The following is a 25,578-nucleotide window of genomic DNA, read 5'->3' on the forward strand; positions in this document are numbered from 1 at the left end:
CTATACACTACACTATACACTACACTATACACTACACTATACACTACACACTACACTATACACTACACTATACACTACACTATACACTACACTATACACTACACTACACTATACACTACACTATACACTACACTATACACTACAATATACACTACACACTACACTATACACTACACTATACACTACACTACACACTACACTATACACTACACACTACACTATACACTACACTATACACTACACTATACACTACACTATACACTACACACTACACTATACACTACACTATACACTACTACACTACACTATACACTACACTATACACTACACTGTACACTACACTACACACTACACTATACACTACACTATACACTACACTATACACTATACACTACACTATACACTACACTATACACTACACTATACACTACACTATACACTACACTACACTATACACTACACTATACACTACACTATACACTACACTACTATACACACTACACAATACACTACACTATACACTACACTATACACTACACTACTATACACACTACACTATACACTACACTATACACTACACTATACACTACACTATACACTACACTACTATACACACTACACTATACACTACACTATACACTACACTATACACTACACTATACACTACACACTACACACTATACACTACACTATACACTACACTATACACTATACACTACACTATACACTATACACTACACTATACACTACACTACACACTACACTATACACTATACACTACACTATACACTACACTACACACTACACTACACACTACACTATACACTACACTATACACTACACTATACACTACACACTACACTACACTATACACTATACACTACACTATACACTACACTACACACTACACTACACACTACACTATACACTACACTATACACTACACTACACACTACACTACACACTACACTACTACACTACACTATACACTACACTATACACTACACTGTACACTACACTACACACTACACTATACACTACTACACTATACACTACACTGTACACTACACTGTACACTACACTATACACTACACTATACACTACACACTACACTACACACTACACTACACACTACACTACTACACTACACTATACACTACACTATACACTATACACTACACTATACACTACACTATACACTACACTATACACTACACTATACACTACACTACACTATACACTATACACTACACTATACACTACACTGTACACTACACTATACACTACACTGTACACTACACTGTACACTACACTGTACACTACACTATACACTACACTACACACTACACTGTACACTACACTGTACACTACACTGTACACTACACTATACACTACACTATACACTACACTATACACTACACTATACACTACACTATACACTACACTGTACACTACACTGTACACTACACTATACACTACACTATATACTACACTATACACTACACTACACTATACACTACACTATACACTACACTATACACTACACTATACACTACACTATACACTACACTATACACTACACTATACACTACACTATACACTACACTACACTATACACTACACTATACACTACACTATACACTACACTATACACTACACACTACACTATACACTACACTATACACTACACTACACACTACACTATACACTACACACTACACTATACACTACACTATACACTACACTATACACTACACTATACACTACACACTACACTATACACTACACTATACACTACACTATACACTACACTATACACTACACACTACACTATACACTACACTATACACTACACTATACACTACACTATACACTACTACACTACACTATACACTACACTATACACTACACTGTACACTACACTACACACTACACTATACACTACACTATACACTACTACACTATACACTACACTGTACACTACACTGTACACTACACTATACACTACACTACACACTACACTATACACTACACACTACACTACACTATACACTACACTATACACTATACACTACACTATACACTACACTATACACTACACTGTACACTACACTACACACTACACTATACACTACTACACTATACACTACACTGTACACTACACTGTACACTACACTATACACTACACTATACACTACACACTACACTACACACTACACTATACACTACACACTACACTACTACACTACACTATACACTATACACTACACTATACACTACACTGTACACTACACTATACACTACACTATACACTATACACTATACACTACACTATACACTACACTATACACTACACTACACACTACACTATACACTACACTATACACTACACTACACACTACACTATACACTACACTATACACTACACTACACTATACACTATACACTACACTATACACTACACTGTACACTACACTATACACTACACTGTACACTACACTGTACACTACACTGTACACTACACTATACACTACACTACACACTACACTGTACACTACACTGTACACTACACTGTACACTACACTATACACTACACTATACACTACACTATACACTACACTGTACACTACACTGTACACTACACTGTACACTACACTATACACTATACACTACACTATACACTACACTATACACTACACTATACACTACACTATACACTACACTGTACACTACACTGTACACTACACTGTACACTACACTGTACACTACACTATACACTACACTATACACTATACACTACACTATACACTACACTATACACTACACTATACACTACACTATACACTACACTATACACTACACTATACACTACACTATACACTACACTATACACTACACTGTACACTACACTGTACACTACACTACTACACTACACTACACACTACACTACACTATACACTACACTATACACTACACTATACACTACACTATACACTACACTGTACACTACACTGTACACTACACTACTACACTACACTACACTATACACTACACTATACACTACACTATACACTATACACTACACTATACACTACACTATACACTACACTATACACTACTGGTGATGTTGATGGTGGTGATGATTGTGGCTGTGGTTGCCGTGGTGATGGCTGTGGTCGCCGTGGTGATGGCGGTGGTCGCCGTGGTGATGGCGGTGGTTGCCGTGGTGATGGCTGTGGTTGCCGTGGTGATGGCGGTGGTTGCCGTGGTGATGGCTGTGGTCGCCGTGGTGATGGCTGTGTTCGCCGTGGTGATGGCGGTGGTTGCCGTGGTGATGGCTGTGGTTGCCGTGGTGATGGCTGTGGTCGCCGTGGTGATGGCTGTGTTCGCCGTGGTGATGGCGGTGGTTGCCGTGGTGATGGCTGTGGTTGCCGTGGTGATGGCGGTGGTCGCCGTGGTGATGGCGGTGGTTGCCGTGGTGATGGCTGTGGTTGCCGTGGTGATGGCTGTGGTCGCCGTGGTGATGGCTGTCGTTGCCGTGGTGATGGCTGTGGTTGCCGTGGTGATGGCTGTGGTTGCCGTGGTGATGGCGGTGGTTGCCGTGGTTACCGATGTACGGATTTGGCTCCGGCAGGTGAAGTTCCTCACTCAGCGGGAAGTCACCGGCCCACAGATCTCCCCACGCCGGATCGATGTCTAGATACGGGGTAACCAGGGGTAACCATGGTAACACAGGGTAACCAGAATAACATGGGGTAACACAGGGTAATCAGGGGTAACACAGGGTAACACAGGGTAACCAGGGGTAACCAGGGTAACCAGGGGTAACTCAGGGTAACCAGGGTTAACACGGGGTAGCAGGGGTAACTAGGGGTAACCATGGTAACACAGGGTAACCAGGGGTAACCAGAGTAACACAGGGTAACTAGGGTAACCATGGGTAACAAGGGGCAACCACCATGACCACCTTTGACCTCCCTGTGACCTCTCCACGACCCCCACCGTGACCCCCCCCCGTGACCTCCACGTGACCTACCCGTGACCTCCCCATGACCCCACCATGACCCCCCCCGTGACCTCCACCGTGACCCCACCATGACCCCCACCGTGACCCCCCCCTCGTGACCTCTCCACGACCCCCACCGTGACCCCCCCCGTGACCTCCACGTGACCTACCCGTGACCTCCCCATGACCCCACCATGACCCCCCCCGTGACCTCCACCGTGACCCCACCGTGACCCCCACCGTGACCCCCCCCTCGTGACCTCCCCATGACCCCACAGTGACCCCCCCCGTGACCTCCCCATGACCCCACCGTGACCTCCCCATGACCCCACCGTGACCCCCCCCCCCGTGACCTCCCCATGACCCCACCGTGACCTCTCACCCTCCACGCTGTATCTGGTGTTGAAGTGTCCCTCGGTCATGTGATCTGAGCGAGCCGCGTGATTGGGCGACAGCAGCAGGAGGTTGGCCCGGCCCGGGGTCATGAGGTCCGTAGCCGCGGCGATCACCTGGGAGCGTCACCGTGGCAACCACCATCATCATCACCATGGCAACCATCATCACCAGCACGGCAACCATCATCATCACCACGGCAACCATCACCAGCATGGCAACCATCATCACCAGCACGGCAACCATCATCATCACCACGGCAACCATCATCACCAGCATGGCAACCATCATCATCACCACGGCAACCATCACCACCATGGCAACCATCATCACCAGCATGGCAACCATCATCACCAGCATGGCAACTATCATCACCAGCATGGCAACCATCATCATCACCACGGCAACCATCACCACCATGGCAACCATCATCATCAGCATGGCAACCATCATCACCAGCACGGCAACCATCATCATCACCACGGCAACCATCACCACCATGGCAACCATCATCATCAGCATGGCAACCATCATCACCACCACGGCAACCATCATCACCATGGCAACCACCATCATGAGTGAGTGAGTGTGTGAGTGAGTGACTGAGTGAGTGAGTGAGTGAGTGGGTGAGTGGCTGAGTGAGTGAGTGAGTGGGTGAGTGGTGAGTGGGTGAGTGAGTGAGTGAGTGTGTGAGTGAGTGTATGAGTGAGTGAGTGTGTGAGTGAGTGGTGAGTGGGTGAGTGGGTGAGTGAGTGAGTGAGTGAGTGGGTGAGTGTGTGAGTGTGTGAGTGAGTGAGTGAGTGTGTGAGTGAGTGAGTGAGTGTATGAGTGAGTGAGTGAGTGTGTGAGTGTGTGAGTGACTGACTGAGTGAGTGAGTGTGTGAGTGAGTGAGTGAGTGAGTGTATGAGTGAGTGAGTGAGTGGGTGAGTGTGTGAGTGACTGACTGAGTGAGTGAGTGTGTGAGTGGGTGAGTGGGTGAGTGAGTGAGTGAGTGTGTAAGTGAGTGTGTGAGTGAGTGTGTGAGTGGGTGAGTGAGTGAGTGTGTGAGTGAGTGTGTAAGTGAGTGAGTGTGTGAGTGAGTGTGTAAGTGAGTGAGTGTATGAGTGGGTGAGTGAGTGTGTGAGTGAGTGAGTGAGTGTGTAAGTGAGTGAGTGTATGAGTGAGTGAGTGAGTGGGTGAGTGAGTGAGTGTGTGAGTGAGTGACTGTGTGAGTGAGTGTGTGAGTGAGTGAGTGTATGAGTGAGTGTGTGAGTGAGTGAGTGTATGAGTGAGTGAGTGAGTGAGTGAGTGGGTGTGTGAGTGTATGAGTGTGTGAGTGAGTGAGTGAGTGTGTAAGTGAGTGACTGTGTGAGTGAGTGTGTGAGTGAGTGAGTGAGTGAGTGTGTGAGTGAGTGTATGAGTGAGTGAGTGAGTGTGTGAGTGAGTGAGTGTATGAGTGAGTGTGTAAGTGAGTGACTGTGTGAGTGAGTGTGTGAGTGAGTGTGTGAGTGGGTGAGTGAGTGTGTGAGTGAGTGACTGTGTGAGTGAGTGTATGAGTGTGTGAGTGAGTGTGTGAGTGAGTGAGTGTGTGAGTGAGTGAGTGAGTGAGTGTGTGAGTGAGTGAGTGAGTGTGTGAGTGAGTGTGTGAGTGAGTGAGTGAGTGTGTAAGTGAGTGACTGTGTGAGTGAGTGTGTGAGTGAGTGAGTGTATGAGTGGGTGAGTGAGTGTGTGAGTGAGTGAGTGAGTGTGTAAGTGAGTGAGTGAGTGAGTGAGTGTGTAAGTGAGTGAGTGTATGAGTGAGTGAGTGAGTGTGTAAGTGAGTGACTGTGTGAGTGAGTGTATGAGTGAGTGTGTGAGTGAGTGAGTGTATGAGTGAGTGTGTGAGTGAGTGAGTGTATGAGTGAGTGAGTGAGTGAGTGAGTGAGTGAGTGTATGAGTGAGTGAGTGAGTGAGTGTGTGAGTGAGTGAGTGTATGAGTGAGTGAGTGTATGAGTGAGTGAGTGTGTGAGTGTATGAGTGAGTGAGTGTATGAGTGAGTGAGTGTATGAGTGAGTGAGTGTATGAGTGAGTGAGTGAGTGAGTGAGTGAGTGTGTGAGTGAGTGGGTGTGTGAGTGAGTGAGTGTATGAGTGAGTGAGTGAGTGAGTGAGTGAGTGTGTGAGTGAGTGAGTGTGTGAGTGAGTGAGTGTATGAGTGAGTGAGTGAGTGAGTGTATGAGTGAGTGAGTGAGTGAGTGAGTGTGTGAGTGAGTGGGTGTGTGAGTGAGTGAGTGTATGAGTGAGTGAGTGAGTGAGTGAGTGAGTGAGTGAGTGTATGAGTGAGTGAGTGTATGAGTGAGTGAGTGGGTGTGTGAGTGAGTGAGTGTATGAGTGGGTGAGTGAGTGTGTGAGTGAGTGAGTGTATGAGTGAGTGAGTGAGTGAGTGGGTGTGTGAGTGAGTGAGTGAGTGAGTGTATGAGTGAGTGAGTGTATGAGTGAGTGAGTGGGTGTGTGAGTGAGTGAGTGTATGAGTGGGTGAGTGAGTGTGTGAGTGAGTGAGTGTGTGAGTGAGTGTATGAGTGAGTGAGTGAGTGTGTAAGTGAGTGACTGTGTGAGTGAGTGTGTGAGTGAGTGAGTGAGTGAGTGTGTGAGTGAGTGAGTGAGTGTATGAGTGAGTGAGTGAGTGAGTGTGTAAGTGAGTGACTGTGTGAGTGAGTGTGTGAGTGAGTGAGTGAGTGAGTGACTGTGTGAGTGAGTGAGTGGGTGAGTGAGTGTGTGAGTGAGTGTATAAGTGAGTGAGTGAGTGTGTGAGTGAGTGTGTGTGAGTGAGTGTATGAGTGGGTGAGTGAGTGAGTGAGTGTGTGAGTGAGTGTGTGAGTGAGTGAGTGAGTGAGTGACTGTGTGAGTGAGTGAGTGGGTGAGTGAGTGTGTGAGTGAGTGTATGAGTGAGTGAGTGAGTGTGTAAGTGAGTGACTGTGTGAGTGAGTGTGTGAGTGAGTGAGTGAGTGAGTGTGTGAGTGAGTGAGTGAGTGTATGAGTGAGTGAGTGAGTGAGTGTGTAAGTGAGTGACTGTGTGAGTGAGTGTGTGAGTGAGTGAGTGAGTGAGTGACTGTGTGAGTGAGTGAGTGGGTGAGTGAGTGTGTGAGTGAGTGTATAAGTGAGTGAGTGAGTGTGTGAGTGAGTGTGTGTGAGTGAGTGTATGAGTGAGTGAGTGTATGAGTGAGTGAGTGTGTGAGTGAGTGTATGAGTGGGTGAGTGAGTGAGTGAGTGTGTGAGTGAGTGTGTGTGAGTGAGTGTATGAGTGAGTGTGTGAGTGAGTGAGTGTATGAGTGAGTGTATGAGTGAGTGAGTGAGTGAGTGAGTGAGTGTATGAGTGAGTGTATGAGTGAGTGTATGAGTGGGTGAGTGAGTAAGTGAGTGTGTGAGTGACTGGCTGAGTGAGTGAGTGTGTGAGTGAGTGTGTGAGTGAGTGAGTGGGTGAGTGAGTGTGTGAGTGAGTGTGTGAGTGAGTGAGTGTGTGAGTGAGTGAGTGTGTGAGTGAGTGAGTGTGTGAGTGAGTGAGTGAGTGTGTGAGTGAGTGAGTGTATGAGTGAGTGTGTGAGTGGGTGAGTGAGTGTGTGAGTGAGTGGGTGAGTGTGTGAGTGAGTGTGTGAGTGAGTGTATGTGTGTGAGTGAGTGAGTGTGTGAGTGAGTTTGTGTGAGTGAGTGAGTGTGTGAGTGAGTGAGTGAGTGAGTGAGTGAGTGTGTGTGAGTGAGTGAGTGTGTGAGTGAGTGAGTGAGTGAGTGAGTGTATGAGTGAGTGTGTGAGTGAGTGAGTGAGTGAGTGTGTGAGTGAGTGAGTGTATGAGTGAGTGTGTGAGTGAGTGAGTGTATGAGTGAGTGTGTGAGTGAGTGAGTGTGTGAGTGAGTGAGTGTATGAGTGAGTGTATGAGTGAGTGTGTGAGTGAGTGACTGTGTGAGTGACTGGCTGAGTGAGTGAGTGAGTGACTGTGTGAGTGAGTGACTGTGTGAGTGAGTGAGTGGGTGAGTGACTGAGTGACTGAGTGAGTGAGTGACTGTGTGAGTGAGTGAGTGGGTGAGTGACTGAGTGAGTGAGTGACTGTGTGAGTGAGTGAGTGACTGGCTGAGTGAGTGAGTGTGTAAGTGAGTGACTGTGTGAGTGACTGTGTGAGTGACTGGCTGAGTGAGTGAGTGTGTAAGTGAGTGACTGTGTGAGTGACTGGCTGAGTGAGTGAGTGTGTAAGTGAGTGACTGTGTGAGTGACTGGCTGAGTGACTGAGTGAGTGAGTGACTGTGTGAGTGACTGGCTGAGTGAGTGAGTGTGTAAGTGAGTGACTGTGTGAGTGACTGGCTGAGTGACTGAGTGAGTGAGTGAGTAAGTGAGTGTGTGAGTGACTGACTGAGTGAGTGAGTGTGTGAGTGAGTGAGTGAGTGTGTGAGTGACTGACTGAGTGAGTGAGTGTGTGAGTGAGTAAGTGAGTGTGTGAGTGACTGACTGAGTGAGTGAGTGTGTGAGTGAGTGAGTGAGTGTGTGAGTGAGTGGGTGAGTGAGTGAGTGTGTAAGTGAGTGTGTGAGTGAGTGAGTGTATGAGTGAGTGAGTGAGTGAGTGTGTGAGTGAGTGAGTGTGTGAGTGAGTGAGTGAGTGAGTGTGTGAGTGAGTGTGTGAGTGGGTGAGTGAGTGAGTGTGTGAGTGAGTGAGTGAGTGAGTGAGTGAGTGTGTGAGTGAGTGTGTGAGTGGGTGAGTGAGTGAGTGTGTGAGTGAGTGACTGACTGAGTGAGTGAGTGTGTGAGTGAGTGAGTGTGTGAGTGAGTGAGTGTGTGAGTGAGTGAGTGTGTGAGTGACTGACTGAGTGAGTGAGTGTGTGAGTGAGTGAGTGTGTGAGTGAGTGAGTGTGTGAGTGAGTGACTGAGTGAGTGAGTGTGTGAGTGAGTGTGTGAGTGAGTGACTGAGTGAGTGAGTGTGTGAGTGAGTGAGTGAGTGAGTGTGTGAGTGAGTGTGTGAGTGAGTGACTGAGTGAGTGAGTGTGTGAGTGTGTGAGTGAGTGAGTGTGTGAGTGAGTGTGTGAGTGAGTGACTGAGTGAGTGAGTGTGTGAGTGACTGACTGAGTGAGTGTGTGAGTGAGTGGTGAGTGGGTGAGTGAGTGAGTGGTGAGTGGGTGAGTGAGTGAGTGAGTGGTGAGTGGTGAGTGGGTGAGTGAGTGAGTGAGTGGTGAGTGGGTGAGTGGGTGTGTGAGTGAGTGAGTGTGTGAGTGAGTGACTGTGTGAGTGAGTGTGTGAGTGGGTGAGTGAGTGTGTGAGTGAGTGTGTGAGTGGGTGAGTGAGTGAGTGAGTGTGTGAGTGAGTGTGTGAGTGTATGAGTGAGTGTGTGAGTGAGTGTGTGAGTGGGTGAGTGAGTGAGTGTGTGAGTGAGTGACTGACTGAGTGAGTGAGTGTGTGAGTGAGTGAGTGTATGAGTGAGTGTGTGAGTGAGTGAGTGTGTGAGTGAGTGAGTGAGTGTGTAAGTGAGTGAGTGTATGAGTGAGTGTGTGAGTGGGTGAGTGAGTGTATGAGTGAGTGAGTGTATGAGTGAGTGTGTGAGTGAGTGGGTGAGTGAGTGTGTGAGTGAGTGAGTGTATGAGTGAGTGAGTGACTGTGTGAGTGAGTGTGTGAGTGAGTGAGTGTATGAGTGAGTGAGTGTATAAGTGAGTGAGTGAGTGTGTGAGTGACTGACTGAGTGAGTGAGTGTGTGAGTGAGTGGGTGAGTGGTGAGTGGTGAGTGGGTGAGTGGTGAGTGGTGAGTGGGTGAGTGGGTGAGTGGTGAGTGGTGAGTGAGTGTGTGAGTGAGTGTATGAGTGAGTGAGTGTATGAGTGAGTGTATAAGTGAGTGAGTGAGTGTGTGAGTGAGTGTGTGAGTGGGTGAGTGTATAAGTGAGTGAGTGAGTGGGTGAGTGAGTGTATGAGTGGGTGAGTGAGTGTGTGAGTGAGTGTATGAGTGGGTGAGTGAGTGGGTGAGTGTATGAGTGTGTGAGTGAGTGTGTGAGTGACTGTCTGAGTGAGTGCGTGAGTGAGTGAGTGTATAAGTGAGTGACTGTGTGAGTGACTGGCTGAGTGAGTGAGTGTGTAAGTGAGTGTGTGAGTGACTGGCTGAGTGAGTGAGTGTGTAAGTGAGTGTGTGAGTGAGTGCGTGAGTGAGTGAGTGAGTGTATAAGTGAGTGAGTGTGTGAGTGAGTGCGTGAGTGAGTGAGTGAGTGTATAAGTGAGTGTGTGAGTGAGTGAGTGAGTGTGTAAGTGAGTGTGTGAGTGAGTGCGTGAGTGAGTGAGTGAGTGAGTGTGTGAGTGACTGAGTGAGTGAGTGAGTGAGTGAGTGCGTGAGTGAGTGAGTGAGTGAGTGTGTGAGTGAGTGCGTGAGTGAGTGAGTGTGTGAGTGAGTGAGTGTGTGAGTGAGTGAGTGTGTGAGTGAGTGAGTGAGTGAGTGTGTGAGTGAGTGCGTGAGTGAGTGAGTGACTGTGTGAGTGACTGGCTGAGTGAGTGAGTGTGTAAGTGAGTGACTGTGTGAGTGACTGGCTGAGTGAGTGAGTGAGTGAGTGACTGTGTGAGTGACTGACTGAGTGAGTGAGTGAGTGAGTGAGTGTGTAAGTGAGTGACTGTGTGAGTGACTGGCTGAGTGAGTGAGTGACTGAGTGAGTGAGTGAGTGACTGGCTGAGTGAGTGAGTGTGTGAGTGAGTGACTGTGTGAGTGACTGGCTGAGTGAGTGAGTGAGTGAGTGAGTGACTGTGTGAGTGACTGGCTGAGTGAGTGAGTGAGTGAGTGACTGGCTGAGTGAGTGAGTGTGTAAGTGAGTGACTGAGTGAGTGACTGGCTGAGTGAGTGAGTGAGTGAGTGAGTGAGTGACTGTGTGAGTGACTGGCTGAGTGAGTGAGTGAGTGAGTGAGTGAGTGAGTGAGTGACTGGCTGAGTGAGTGAGTGTGTGAGTGAGTGACTGTGTGAGTGACTGGCTGAGTGAGTGAGTGAGTGAGTGAGTGAGTGACTGTGTGAGTGACTGGCTGAGTGACTGAGTGAGTGAGTGACTGGCTGAGTGAGTGAGTGAGTGTCTGAGTGAGTGAGTGACTGGCTGAGTGAGTGAGTGAGTGGGTGAGTGACTGGCTGAGTGAGTGAGTGACTGGCTGAGTGACTGAGTGAGTGAGTGACTGTGTGAGTGACTGGCTGAGTGAGTGAGTGTGTAAGTGAGTGACTGTGTGAGTGACTGGCTGAGTGACTGAGTGAGTGAGTGACTGGCTGAGTGAGTGAGTGTGTAAGTGAGTGACTGTGTGAGTGACTGGCTGAGTGAGTGAGTGTGTAAGTGAGTGACTGAGTGAGTGACTGGCTGAGTGAGTGAGTGTGTAAGTGAGTGACTGAGTGAGTGACTGGCTGAGTGAGTGAGTGTGTAAGTGAGTGACTGTGTGAGTGACTGGCTGAGTGAGTGAGTGTGTAAGTGAGTGACTGTGTGAGTGACTGGCTGAGTGACTGAGTGAGTGAGTGAGTGACTGTGTGAGTGACTGTCTGAGTGAGTGAGTGAGTGGGTGAGTGAGTGTGTAAGTGAGTGACTGGCTGAGTGAGTGAGTGTATAAGTGAGTGACTGTGTGAGTGACTGGCTGAGTGAGTGAGTGTGTAAGTGAGTGTGTGAGTGAGTGTATAAGTGAGTGAGTGTGTGAGTGACTGAGTGAGTGAGTGAGTGAGTGAGTGCGTGAGTGAGTGAGTGAGTGTATAAGTGAGTGAGTGTGTGAGTGACTGAGTGAGTGAGTGAGTGAGTGTGTGAGTGAGTGCGTGAGTGAGTGAGTGTGTGAGTGAGTGTGTGAGTGAGTGAGTGTGTGAGTGTGTGAGTGTGTGAGTGACTGACTGAGTGAGTGAGTGTGTGAGTGAGTGAGTGTGTGAGTGAGTGTGTGAGTGAGTGAGTGTGTGAGTGACTGACTGAGTGAGTGAGTGGTGAGTGAGTGAGTGAGTGAGTGAGTGGGTGAGTGAGTGAGTGGTGAGTGAGTGTGTGAGTGAGTGAGTGTATGAGTGAGTGAGTGAGTGGGTGAGTGAGTGAGTGTGTGAGTGACTGACTGAGTGAGTGAGTGTGTGAGTGAGTGAGTGGTGAGTGGTGAGTGGTGAGTGGGTGTGTGAGTGAGTGAGTGTGTGAGTGAGTGTGTGAGTGAGTGTGTGAGTGGGTGAGTGAGTGAGTGTGTGAGTGAGTGAGTGTATGAGTGAGTGAGTGAGTGGGTGAGTGGGTGAGTGAGTGGGTGAGTGGGTGAGTGAGTGAGTGTGTGAGTGTATGAGTGAGTGTGTGAGTGAGTGACTGAGTGAGTGAGTGTGTGAGTGAGTGAGTGAGTGAGTGTGTGAGTGTGTGAGTGAGTGTGTGAGTGTGTGAGTGAGTGAGTGAGTGTGTGAGTGAGTGAGTGAGTGACTGAGTGAGTGAGTGTGTGAGTGGGTGAGTGAGTGGGTGAGTGAGTGAGTGGTGAGTGGGTGAGTGGTGAGTGGTGAGTGGTGAGTGGTGAGTGGGTGAGTGAGTGGGTGAGTGAGTGACTGAGTGAGTGAGTGTGTGAGTGTGTGAGTGAGTGAGTGAGTGTGTGAGTGAGTGAGTGAGTGACTGAGTGAGTGAGTGGGTGAGTGAGTGGGTGAGTGAGTGAGTGGTGAGTGGGTGAGTGGTGAGTGGTGAGTGGTGAGTGGTGAGTGGGTGAGTGAGTGGGTGAGTGAGTGAGTGGTGAGTGGGTGAGTGGTGAGTGGTGAGTGGTGTGAGTGGGTGAGTGGTGACTGGGTGAGTGAGTGTATGAGTGAGTGTGTGAGTGGGTGAGTGGGTGAGTGTGTGAGTGAGTGTGTGAGTGAGTGTGTGAGTGAGTGAGTGTATGAGTGAGTGTGTGAGTGAGTGAGTGTATGAGTGAGTGGGTGAGTGGGTGAGTGAGTGAGTGAGTGTGTGAGTGAGTGAGTGAGTGAGTGAGTGAGTGTGTGAGTGAGTGAGTGAGTGAGTGTGTGAGTGAGTGAGTGAGTGACTGAGTGAGTGAGTGTGTGAGTGGGTGAGTGAGTGGGTGAGTGAGTGAGTGGTGAGTGGTGAGTGGGTGAGTGAGTGTGTGAGTGGGTGAGTGAGTGGGTGAGTGGTGAGTGGTGAGTGGTGAGTGGGTGAGTGAGTGGGTGAGTGAGTGAGTGGTGAGTGGGTGAGTGGTGAGTGGTGAGTGGTGAGTGGGTGAGTGGTGACTGGGTGAGTGAGTGAGTGTATGAGTGAGTGTGTGAGTGGGTGAGTGGGTGAGTGTGTGAGTGAGTGTGTGAGTGAGTGTGTGAGTGAGTGAGTGTATGAGTGAGTGTGTGAGTGAGTGAGTGTATGAGTGAGTGGGTGAGTGGGTGAGTGAGTGAGTGAGTGTGTGAGTGAGTGAGTGAGTGAGTGAGTGTGTGAGTGAGTGAGTGTGTGAGTGAGTGAGTGAGTGTGTGAGTGAGTGAGTGAGTGAGTGAGTGTGTGAGTGAGTGAGTGTGTGAGTGAGTGAGTGAGTGTATGAGTGAGTGTATGAGTGAGTGTGTGAGTGAGTGTGTGAGTGAGTGAGTGTGTGAGTGAGTGAGTGAGTGACTGAGTGAGTGAGTGTGTGAGTGGGTGAGTGAGTGAGTGAGTGTGTGAGTGAGTGAGTGTGTGAGTGAGTGTGTGAGTGAGTGAGTGAGTGTATGAGTGAGTGTATGAGTGAGTGTGTGAGTGAGTGTGTGAGTGAGTGAGTGTGTGAGTGAGTGAGTGACTGAGTGAGTGAGTGTGTGAGTGGGTGAGTGAGTGAGTGGTGAGTGGTGACTGGGTGAGTGAGTGTATGAGTGAGTGTGTGAGTGGGTGAGTGGGTGAGTGTATGAGTGAGTGTGTGAGTGAGTGAGTGTATGAGTGAGTGGGTGAGTGGGTGAGTGAGTGAGTGAGTGTGTGAGTGAGTGGGTGAGTGGGTGAGTGTATGAGTGAGTGTGTGAGTGAGTGAGTGTATGAGTGAGTGGGTGAGTGAGTGGGTGAGTGGGTGAGTGAGTGAGTGAGTGTGTGAGTGAGTGAGTGAGTGAGTGAGTGTGTGAGTGAGTGAGTGAGTGAGTGTGTGAGTGAGTGAGTGAGTGAGTGGTGAGTGAGTGTGTGTGTGAGTGAGTGAGTGAGTGAGTGAGTGAGTGTGTGAGTGAGTGAGTGAGTGAGTGAGTGTGTGAGTGAGTGAGTGTATGAGTGAGTGTGTGTGTGAGTGTGTGAGTGAGTGAGTGAGTGTGTGAGTGAGTGAGTGAGTGTGTGAGTGTATGAGTGAGTGAGTGAGTGAGTGAGTGTGTGAGTGAGTGAGTGAGTGTGTGAGTGAGTGAGTGAGTGGTGAGTGTGTGAGTGAGTGAGTGAGTGAGTGTGTGAGTGAGTGAGTGAGTGTGTGAGTGAGTGTATGAGTGGGTGAGTGAGTGAGTGAGTGTGTGAGTGTGTGAGTGAGTGTGTGAGTGGGTGAGTGAGTGAGTGAGTGTGTGAGTGAGTGAGTGTGTGAGTGGGTGAGTGTGTGAGTGAGTGAGTGAGTGTGTGAGTGAGTGAGTGAGTGGGTGTATGAGTGAGTGTGTGAGTGAGTGTGTGAGTGAGTGAGTGAGTGGTGAGTGAGTGAGTGATTGAGTGTGTGAGTGTGTGAGTGAGTGTGTGAGTGAGTGTGTGAGTGAGTGGTGAGTGAGTGAGTGAGTGTGTGAGTGTGTGAGTGAGTGTGTGAGTGAGTGTGTGAGTGAGTGTGAGTGAGTGTGTGAGTGAGTGTGTGAGTGAGTGTGTGAGTGAGTGAGTGATTGAGTGAGTGTGTGAGTGAGTGAGTGAGTGGTGAGTGAGTGAGTGAGTGAGTGAGTGAGTGAGTGGTGAGTGAGTGAGTGAGTGAGTGAGTGAGTGAGTGTGTGAGTGAGTGAGTGAGTGGTGAGTGAGTGAGTGAGTGAGTGTGTGAGTGAGTGAGTGAGTGAGTGAGTGTGTGAGTGAGTGGTGAGTGAGTGGTGAGTGAGTGAGTGAGTGAGTGGTGAGTGAGTGAGTGAGTGAGTGAGTGGTGAGTGAGTGAGTGAGTGAGTGAGTTAGTGAGTGAGTGAGTGAGTGGTGAGTGAGTGAGTGAGTGTGTGAGTGAGTGGTGAGTGAGTGAGTGAGTGAGTGAGTGAGTGAGTGAGTGAGTGAGTGAGTGAGTGGTGAGTGAGTGGTGAGTGAGTGAGTGAGTGTGTGAGTGAGTGAGTGGTGAGTGAGTGAGTGAGTGAGTGAGTGAGTGAGTGTGTGAGTGAGTGAGTGAGTGTGTGAGTGAGTGGTGAGTGAGTGGTGAGTGAGTGTGTGAGTGAGTGAGTGAGTGAGTGAGTGGTGAGTGAGTGGTGAGTGAGTGAGTGAGTGAGTGTGTGAGTGAGTGAGTGAGTGAGTGAGTGAGTGAGTGGTGAGTGAGTGGTGAGTGAGTGAGTGAGTGTGTGAGTGAGTGAGTGAGTGAGTGAGTGAGTGATTGAGTGAGTGAGTGAGTGGGTGAGTGAGTGAGTGACTGAGTGAGTGACTGAGTGAGTGACTGAGTGAGTGTGTGATTGAGTGAGTGAGTGTGTAAGTGAGTGAGTGTATGAGTGAGTGAGTGTGTGAGTGAGTGGTGAGTGAGTGAGTGAGTGAGTGAGTGAGTGGTGAGTGAGTGGTGAGTGAGTGAGTGAGTGGTGAGTGAGTGGGTGAGTGAGTGTGTGAGTGAGTGAGTGGTGAGTGAGTGAGTGAGTGGTGAGTGAGTGAGTGAGTGAGTGAGTGGGTGAGTGAGTGAGTGGTGAGTGAGTGAGTGAGTGAGTGGTGAGTGAGTGGTGAGTGAGTGAGTGAGTGGTGAGTGAGTGGGTGAGTGAGTGTGTGAGTGTGTGAGTGAGTGTGTGAGTGAGTGTGTGAGTGAGTGAGTGAGGGGTGAGTGAGTGAGTGAGTGAGTGAGTGTGTGATTGAGTGAGTGAGTGAGTGTGTGAGTGAGTGAGTGAGTGAGTGAGGGGTGAGTGAGTGAGTGAGTGAGTGAGTGTGTGATTGAGTGAGTGAGTGAGTGTGTGAGTGAGTGAGTGTGTGAGTGAGTGAGTGAGTGAGGGGTGAGTGAGTGAGTGAGTGAGTGAGTGTGTGATTGAGTGAGTGTGTGAGTGAGTGAGTGTGTGAGTGTGTGAGTGAGTGAGTGAGTGAGTGAGTGAGGGGTGAGTGAGTGAGTGAGTGAGTGAGTGTGTGATTGAGTGAGTGTGTGAGTGAGTGAGTGAGTGAGTGTGTGAGTGAGTGTGTGAGTGAGTGTGTGAGTGAGTGAGTGAGTGAGTGAGTGAGGGGTGAGTGAGTGAGTGAGTGAGTGAGTGTGTGATTGAGTGAGTGAGTGAGTGTGTGAGTGAGTGTGTGAGTGAGTGGTGAGTGAGTGAGTGAGTGGTGAGTGAGTGGTGAGTGAGTGAGTGTGTGAGTGAGTGGGTGAGTGAGTGAGTGAGTGAGTGGTGAGTGAGTGGGTGAGTGGTGAGTGAGTGGTGAGTGAGTGAGTGAGTGAGTGTGTGAGTGAGTGGGTGAGTGAGTGAGTGTGAGTGAGTGGGTGAGTGAGTGGGTGAGTGAGTGAGTGAGTGAGTGGTGAGTGGGTGTGTGAGTGAGTGGTGAGTGAGTGAGTGAGTGTGTGAGTGAGTGGTGAGTGAGTGAGTGAGTGTGTGAGTGAGTGGTGAGTGAGTGAGTGAGTGTGTGAGTGAGTGGTGAGTGAGTGTGTGAGTGAGTGTGTGAGTGTGTGAGTGAGTGAGTGTGTGAGTGGTGAGTGAGTGAGTGAGTGTGTGAGTGAGTGTGTGTGAGTGAGTGAGTGAGTGAGTGGTGAGTGAGTGAGTGAGTGTGTGAGTGAGTGGTGAGTGAGTGTGTGAGTGAGTGTGTGAGTGAGTGAGTGAGTGTGTGAGTGAGTGAGTGAGTGAGTGAGTGAGTGAGTGTGTGAGTGAGTGAGTGAGTGTGTGAGTGAGTGAGTGAGTGTGTGAGTGAGTGAGTGAGTGTGTGAGTGGGTGAGTGAGTGGGTGAGTGAGTGTGTGAGTGAGTGAGTGAGTGTGTGAGTGTATGAGTGAGTGAGTGAGTGAGTGAGTGAGTGTGTGAGTGAGTGAGTGAGTGTGTGAGTGTGTGAGTGAGTGAGTGAGTGAGTGAGTGTGTGAGTGAGTGGTGAGTGAGTGAGTGTGTGAGTGAGTGTGGAGTGAGTGAGTGAGTGAGTGTGTGAGTGAGTGAGTGAGTGAGTGTGTGAGTGAGTGACTGTGTGAGTGAGTGTGTGAGTGAGTGGTGAGTGAGTGGTGAGTGGGTGAGTGGGTGAGTGAGTGAGTGTGTGAGTGACTGACTGAGTGAGTGTGTGAGTGAGTGGGTGAGTGAGTGTGTGAGTGAGTGAGTGTATGAGTGAGTGAGTGTATAAGTGAGTAAGTGAGTGTGTGAGTGACTGACTGAGTGAGTGAGTGTGTGAGTGAGTGAGTGTATGAGTGAGTGTGTGAGTGACTGACTGAGTGAGTGAGTGTGTGAGTGTGTGAGTGAGTGTGTGAGTGAGTGTGTGAGTGGGTGAGTGAGTGAGTGAGTGGGTGAGTGAGTGTGTGAGTGAGTGAGTGTGTGAGTGAGTGTGTGAGTGAGTGTGTGAGTGTGTGAGTGAGTGAGTGAGTGGGTGAGTGAGTGTGTGAGTGAGTGAGTGAGTGAGTGAGTGTGTGAGTGAGTGAGTGAGTGTGTGAGTGAGTGTGTGAGTGAGTGGGTGAGTGAGTGAGTGTGTGAGTGAGTGAGTGACTGACTGAGTGAGTGTGTGAGTGAGTGTGTGAGTGAGTGTGTGAGTGGGTGAGTGAGTGTGTGAGTGAGGGGTGAGTGGGTGAGTGGTGAGTGGGTGAGTGGTGAGTGAGTGTGTGAGTGAGTGAGTGAGTGTGTGAGTGAGTGAGTGGGTGAGTGAGTGTGTGAGTGAGTGTGTGAGTGGGTGAGTGAGTGAGTGAGTGAGTGTGTGAGTGGGTGAGTGAGTGAGTGAGTGTGTGAGTGAGTGAGTGAGTGTGTGAGTGAGTGTGTGAGTGAGTGAGTGGGTGAGTGAGTGTGTGAGTGAGTGTGTGAGTGGGTGAGTGAGTGAGTGTGTGAGTGAGTGTGTGAGTGAGTGTGTGAGTGAGTGTGTGAGTGGGTGAGTGAGTGAGTGTGTGAGTGAGTGAGTGTGTGAGTGAGTGTGTGAGTGGGTGAGTGAGTGTGTGAGTGAGTGAGTGACTGACTGAGTGAGTGAGTGTGTGAGTGAGTGTGTGAGTGGGTGAGTGAGTGAGTGAGTGTGTGAGTGAGTGTGTGAGTGAGTGAGTGTGTGAGTGAGTGGTGAGTGGGTGAGTGGGTGAGTGTGTGAGTGAGTGTGTGAGTGGGTGAGTGAGTGTGTGAGTGGGTGAGTGTATAAGTGAGTGAGTGTGTGAGTGAGTGAGTGAGTGAGTGTGTGAGTGAGGGGTGAGTGGGTGAGTGAGTGAGTGGGTGAGTGAGTGTGTGAGTGAGTGAGTGGGTGAGTGAGTGTGTGAGTGAGTGTGTGAGTGGGTGAGTGAGTGAGTGTGTGAGTGAGTGTGTGAGTGAGTGTGTGAGTGGGTGAGTGAGTGAGTGTGTGAGTGGGTGAGTGAGTGAGTGTGTGAGTGAGTGTGTGAGTGAGTGTGTGAGTGAGTGAGTGAGTGTGTGAGTGAGTGGTGAGTGTGTGAGTGTGTGAGTGAGTGTGTGAGTGAGTGTGTGAGTGGGTGAGTGTGTGAGTGGGTGAGTGAGTGTGTGAGTGAGTGTGTGAGTGAGTGAGTGAGTGTGTGAGTGAGTGTGTGAGTGAGTGAGTGGGTGAGTGAGTGTGTGAGTGAGTGTGTGAGTGGGTGAGTGAGTGAGTGTGTGAGTGAGTGTGTGAGTGGGTGAGTGGTGAGTGGTGAGTGTGTGAGTGAGTGTGTGAGTGAGTGAGTGAGTGGGTGAGTGGTGAGTGGTGAGTGTGTGAGTGACTGACTGAGTGAGTGTGTGAGTGAGGGGTGAGTGGGTGAGTGAGTGAGTGGGTGAGTGAGTGTGTGAGTGAGTGAGTGGGTGAGTGAGTGTGTGAGTGAGTGTGTGAGTGGGTGAGTGAGTGAGTGAGTGAGTGAGTGAGTGAGTGTGTGAGTGAGTGTGTGAGTGAGTGAGTGGGTGAGTGAGTGTGTGAGTGAGTGTGTGAGTGGGTGAGTGAGTGAGTGTGTGAGTGAGTGAGTGGGTGAGTGAGTGTGTGAGTGAGTGAGTGAGTGAGTGAGTGTGTGAGTGAGTGAGTGAGTGTGTGAGTGAGTGAGTGAGTGAGTGACTGACTGAGTGAGTGTGTGAGTGAGTGGTGAGTGAGTGGGTGAGTGGTGAGTGGTGAGTGGGTGAGTGGGTGAGTGGGTGAGTGGTGAGTGGTGAGTGGGTGAGTGGGTGAGTGGTGAGTGGTGAGTGGGTGAGTGGGTGAGTGGTGAGTGGTGAGTGGGTGAGTGGGTGAGTGGTGAGTGGGTGAGTGGGTGAGTGGTGAGTGGTGAGTGGGTGAGTGGTGAGTGGTGAGTGGGTGAGTGGTGAGTGGTGAGTGGGTGAGTGGGTGAGTGGTGAGTGGTGAGTGGGTGAGTGGTGAGTGGGTGAGTGGGTGAGTGGTGAGTGGTGAGTGGGTGAGTGGGTGAGTGGGTGAGTGGTGAGAATGTGAGTGGGTGAGTGGTGAGTGAGTGGGTGAGTGGTGAGTGGTGAGTGGGTGAGTGGTGAGTGGTGAGTGGGTGAGTGGGTGAGTGGTGAGTGGTGAGTGGGTGAGTGGTGAGTGGTGAGTGGGTGAGTGGTGAGTGGGTGAGTGGGTGAGTGTATAAGTGAGTGAGTGAGTGGGTGAGTGAGTGGTGAGTGAGTGACTGAGTGAGTAAGTGAGTGACTGTGTGAGTGACTGTCTGAGTGAGTGAGTGAGTGGCTGAGTGAGTGAGTGAGTGACTGGCTGAGTGAGTGAGTGTGTAAGTGAGTGACTGTGTGAGTGACTGGCTGAGTGAGTGAGTGGGTGAGTGAGTGGTGAGTGAGTGAGTGAGTGTGTAAGTGAGTGACTGTGTGAGTGACTGTCTGAGTGAGTGAGTGGGTGAGTGAGTGGTGAGTGAGTGACTGAGTGAGTGAGTGAGTGTGTGGCTGAGTGTGTGGGTGAGTGAGTGAGTGTGTAAGTGAGTGACTGTGTGAGTGACTGTCTGAGTGAGTGAGTGAGTGGGTGAGTGAGTGTGTGAGTGACTGTCTGAGTGAGTGAGTGAGTGGGTGAGTGAGTGGTGAGTGAGTGACTGAGTGACTGAGTGAGTGACTGAGTGAGTGTGTGGGTGAGTGAGTGAGTGTGTAAGTGAGTGAGTGTGTGAGTGACTGTCTGAGTGAGTGAGTGAGTGGGTGAGTGAGTGGTGAGTGAGTGACTGAGTGAGTAAGTGAGTGAGTGTGTGAGTGACTGTCTGAGTGAGTGAGTGAGTGGGTGAGTGAGTGGTGAGTGAGTGGCTGAGTGAGTGAGTGAGTGAGTGTGTAAGTGAGTGACTGTCTGAGTGAGTGAGTGACTGAGTGAGTGAGTGAGTGTGTGGCTGAGTGAGTGAGTGAGTGTGTGGCTGAGTGAGTGAGTGAGTGTGTGAGTGAGTGAGTGTATGAGTGAGTGAGTGAGTGTATGAGTGAGTGAGTGAGTGAGTGAGTGAGTGTATGAGTGAGTGAGTGAGTGAGTGTGTGAGTGTATGAGTGGAGTGTGTGAGTGTGTGAGTGAGTGGTGAGTGGAGTGAGTGAGTGGTGAGTGGTGAGTGGGTGAGTGGTGAGTGGTGAGTGGGTGAGTGGTGAGTGGTGAGTGGGTGAGTGGGTGAGTGGTGAGTGGTGAGTGGGTGAGTGGGTGAGTGGTGAGTGGTGAGTGGGTGAGTGGTGAGTGGTGAGTGGGTGAGTGGGTGAGTGGTGAGTGGTGAGTGGGTGAGTGGTGAGTGGGTGAGTGGGTGAGTGTATAAGTGAGTGAGTGAGTGTGTGAGTGAGTGACTGTGTGAGTGACTGTGTGAGTGAGTGAGTGAGTGGGTGAGTGAGTGGTGAGTGAGTGACTGAGTGAGTAAGTGAGTGAGTGTGTGAGTGACTGTCTGAGTGAGTGAGTGAGTGGCTGAGTGAGTGAGTGAGTGAGTGAGTGAGTGTGTAAGTGAGTGACTGTGTGAGTGACTGGCTGAGTGAGTGAGTGAGTGAGTGTGTAAGTGAGTGACTGTGTGAGTGACTGTCTGAGTGAGTGAGTGAGTGGGTGAGTGAGTGGTGAGTGAGTGGCTGAGTGAGTGAGTGAGTGAGTGTGTAAGTGAGTGAGTGTGTGAGTGACTGGCTGAGTGAGTGAGTGAGTGGGTGAGTGAGTGGTGAGTGAGTGACTGAGTGAGTGAGTGAGTGTGTGGGTGAGTGAGTGAGTGTGTAAGTGAGTGACTGTTTGAGTGACTGGCTGAGTGAGTGAGTGTGTAAGTGAGTGACTGTGTGAGTGACTGTCTGAGTGAGTGAGTGAGTGGGTGAGTGAGTGGTGAGTGAGTGACTGAGTGAGTGAGTGAGTGTGTGGCTGAGTGAGTGTGTGGGTGAGTGAGTGAGTGTGTAAGTGAGTGACTGTGTGAGTGAGTGAGTGAGTGACTGTCTGAGTGAGTGAGTGAGTGGGTGAGTGAGTGTGTGAGTGACTGTCTGAGTGAGTGAGTGAGTGGGTGAGTGAGTGGTGAGTGAGTGACTGAGTGAGTGAGTGAGTGTGTGGGTGAGTGAGTGAGTGTGTAAGTGAGTGACTGTATGAGTGACTGGCTGAGTGAGTGAGTGTGTAAGTGAGTGAGTGTGTGAGTGACTGTCTGAGTGAGTGAGTGAGTGGGTGAGTGAGTGGTGAGTGAGTGACTGAGTGAGTAAGTGAGTGAGTGTGTGAGTGACTGTCTGAGTGAGTGAGTGAGTGGGTGAGTGAGTGGTGAGTGAGTGGCTGAGTGAGTGAGTGAGTGACTGGCTGAGTGAGTGAGTGTGTAAGTGAGTGACTGTGTGAGTGACTGGCTGAGTGAGTGAGTGTGTGGCTGAGTGAGTGAGTGAGTGTGTGAGTGACTGTCTGAGTGAGTGAGTGAGTGGGTGAGTGAGTGGTGAGTGAGTGACTGAGTGGGTGAGTGTGTGAGTGAGTGTGTGAGTGAGTGACTGGCTGAGTGAGTGAGTGTGTGGCTGAGTGAGTGAGTGAGTGGGTGAGTGAGTGGTGAGTGAGTGACTGAGTGAGTGAGTGAGTGTGTGGCTGAGTGAGTGAGTGACTGTGTGAGTGACTGGCTGAGTGAGTGAGTGTGTAAGTGAGTGACTGTGTGAGTGACTGGCTGAGTGAGAGAGTGACTGTGTGAGTGACTGGCTGAGTGACTGAGTGTCTGAGTGAGTGAGTGAGTGGGTGAGTGAGTGGTGAGTGAGTGACTGAGTGAGTGTGTGTGTGGGTGAGTGAGTGAGTGTGTAAGTGAGTGAGTGTGTGAGTGACTGGCTGAGTGAGTGAGTGAGTGGGTGAGTGAGTGGTGAGTGAGTGACTGAGTGAGTGAGTGAGTGTGTGGCTGAGTGAGTGAGTGACTGTGTGAGTGACTGGCTGAGTGAGTGAGTGTGTAAGTGAGTGACTGTGTGAGTGACTGGCTGAGTGAGAGAGTGACTGTGTGAGTGACTGGCTGAGTGACTGAGTGTCTGAGTGAGTGAGTGAGTGAGTGGGTGAGTGAGTGGTGAGTGAGTGACTGAGTGAGTGAGTGTGTGGGTGAGTGAGTGAGTGTGTAAGTGAGTGAGTGTGTGAGTGACTGGCTGAGTGAGTGAGTGAGTGAGTGTGTAAGTGAGTGAGTGAGTGAGTGACTGAGTGTGTGAGTGAGTGTGTGAGTGAGTGAGTGAGTGGGTGAGTGAGTGTGTGAGTGAGTGAGTGAGTGTATGAGTGAGTGTGTGAGTGAGTGAGTGAGTGTGTGAGTGAGTGTGTGAGTGAGTGAGTGAGTGTGTGAGTGAGTGAGTGTATGAGTGAGTGTGTGAGTGAGTGGTGAGTGAGTGTGTGAGTGAGTGAGTGTATGAGTGAGTGGTGAGTGAGTGTGTGAGTGAGTGAGTGTGTGAGTGAGTGGGTGAGTGGGTGAGTGAGTGACTGGCTGAGTGAGTGAGTGTGTGAGTGTGTGTGTGTATGAGTGAGTGAGTGAGTGTGTGAGTAAGTGAGTGTGTGAGTGAGTGAGTGAGTGAGTGAGTGAGTGAGTGAGTGAGTGAGTGAGTGAGTGAGTGTGTGAGTGGGTGAGTGAGTGAGTGAGTGAGTGAGTGTGTGAGTAAGTGAGTGTGTGAGTGAGTGAGTGAGTGGGTGAGTGAGTGAGTGAGTGAGTGAGTGAGTGAGTGAGTGAGTGAGTGAGTGAGTGAGTGAGTGAGTGGGTGAGTGAGTGAGTGAGTGTGTGAGTGTGTGAGTGAGTGGGTGAGTGAGTGTGTGAGTAAGTGAGTGTGTGAGTGAGTGTGTGAGTGTGTGAGTGAGTGGGTGAGTGAGTGTGTGAGTAAGTGAGTGGGTGAGTGAGTGAGTGAGTGTGTGAGTGAGTGTGTGAGTGAGTGAGTGAGTGGGTGAGTGAGTGAGTGAGTGAGTGGGTGAGTGAGTGAGTGAGTGAGTGAGTGTGTGAGTGAGTGGGTGAGTGAGTGTGTGAGTGAGTGAGTGAGTGTGTGAGTGAGTGAGTGAGTGAGTGGGTGAGTGAGTGAGTGAGTGAGTGAGTGGGTGAGTGAGTGAGTGAGTGAGTGAGTGGGTGAGTGAGTGAGTGAGTGAGTGAGTGTGTGAGTGAGTGAGTGACTGAGTGAGTGAGTGAGTGTGTGAGTGAGTGTGTGAGTGGGTGAGTGAGTGTGTGAGTGAGTGAGTGAGTGTATGAGTGAGTGTGTGAGTGAGTGAGTGAGTGAGTGTGTGAGTGAGTGAGTGTATGTGTGAGTGAGTGGGTGAGTGAGTGAGTGTGTGAGTGAGTGTGTGAGTGAGTGTGTGAGTGAGTGTGTGAGTGAGTGTGTGAGTGAGTGCGTGAGTGAGTGAGTGAGTGAGTGGGTGAGTGAGTGTGTGAGTGAGTGTGTGAGTGTGTGAGTGAGTGTGTGAGTGAGTGAGTGAGTGAGTGTGTGAGTGAGTGTGTGAGTGAGTGTGTGAGTGAGTGAGTGAGTGAGTGAGTGTGTGAGTGAGTGTGTGAGTGAGTGAGTGTGTGAGTGAGTGTGTGAGTGAGTGTGTGAGTGAGTGTGTGAGTGAGTGTGTGAGTGAGTGTGTGAGTGAGTGCGTGAGTGAGTGAGTGAGTGAGTGGGTGAGTGAGTGTGTGAGTGAGTGAGTGAGTGTGTGAGTGAGTGTGTGAGTGAGTGTATGAGTGAGTGAGTGTGTGAGTGAGTGTATGAGTGAGTGTGTGAGTGAGTGTGTGAGTGAGTGAGTGAGTGTGTGAGTGAGTGAGTGAGTGTGTGAGTGAGTGAGTGAGTGAGTGTGTGAGTGAGTGAGTGAGTGTGTGAGTGAGTGTGTGAGTGAGTGAGTGAGTGAGTGAGTGTGTGAGTGAGTGTGTGAGTGAGTGTGTGAGTGAGTGTGTGAGTGGGTGAGTGAGTGTGTGAGTGAGTGAGTGAGTGTATGAGTGAGTGTGTGAGTGAGTGTGTGAGTGAGTGAGTGAGTGTGTGAGTGAGTGAGTGAGTGTGTGAGTGAGTGAGTGTATGAGTGAGTGTGTGAGTGAGTGGTGAGTGAGTGTGTGAGTGAGTGAGTGTATGAGTGAGTGGTGAGTGAGTGTGTGAGTGAGTGAGTGTGTGAGTGAGTGGGTGAGTGGGTGAGTGAGTGACTGGCTGAGTGAGTGAGTGTGTGAGTGAGTGAGTGTATGAGTGAGTGACTGACTGAGTGAGTGTGTGAGTGAGTGTGTGAGTGAGTGTGTGAGTGGGTGAGTGAGTGGGTGAGTGTGTGAGTGGGTGAGTGAGTGAGTGAGTGAGTGTATGAGTGAGTGTATGAGTGAGTGTATGAGTGAGTGAGTGGGTGAGTGAGTGTGTAAGTGAGTGAGTGTATGAGTGAGTGTATGAGTGAGTGAGTGGGTGAGTGAGTGGGTGAGTGAGTGTGTAAGTGAGTGAGTGTATGAGTGAGTGTATGAGTGAGTGAGTGAGTGGGTGAGTGAGTGTGTGAGTGAGTGAGTGTATGAGTGAGTGTGTGAGTGAGTGTGTGAGTGGGTGAGTGAGTGAGTGTGTGAGTGAGTGGGTGAGTGAGTGTGTGAGTGAGTGTGTGAGTGGGTGAGTGAGTGAGTGTGTGAGTGGGTGAGTGAGTGAGTGTGTGAGTGAGTGGGTGAGTGAGTGTGTGAGTGAGTGTGTGAGTGGGTGAGTGAGTGAGTGTATGAGTGAGTGTGTGAGTGAGTGAGTGTATGAGTGAGTGTGTGAGTGAGTGTATGAGTGAGTGTGTGAGTGGGTGAGTGA

At 49.9% G+C, this 25,578-nt stretch overlaps 1 protein-coding gene across 1 annotated transcript in view; it reads right to left on the bottom strand.

The window, feature by feature from the left end:
• Positions 1–25,578, bottom strand: part of LOC144955004 (nardilysin-like) — a gene marked incomplete at its 3' end in the record, with an annotated part of 46,474 nt that overhangs the window by 13,016 nt on the left and 7,880 nt on the right. The window contains exons 2-3 of the mRNA XM_078885358.1: positions 4,389–4,515; positions 3,610–3,696 (exon numbers count right to left, since the gene is read on the bottom strand). Of these exons, the coding sequence (XP_078741484.1) occupies positions 3,610–3,696; positions 4,389–4,515 (214 nt within the window). The remainder of the gene's footprint in view (positions 1–3,609; positions 3,697–4,388; positions 4,516–25,578) is intronic.

The sequence above is a fragment of the Lampetra fluviatilis genome, unplaced genomic scaffold (genome assembly GCF_964198595.1).
Source record: "Lampetra fluviatilis unplaced genomic scaffold, kcLamFluv1.1 SCAFFOLD_310, whole genome shotgun sequence".
NCBI classification, from domain to species: Eukaryota; Metazoa; Chordata; class Hyperoartia; order Petromyzontiformes; family Petromyzontidae; genus Lampetra; species Lampetra fluviatilis.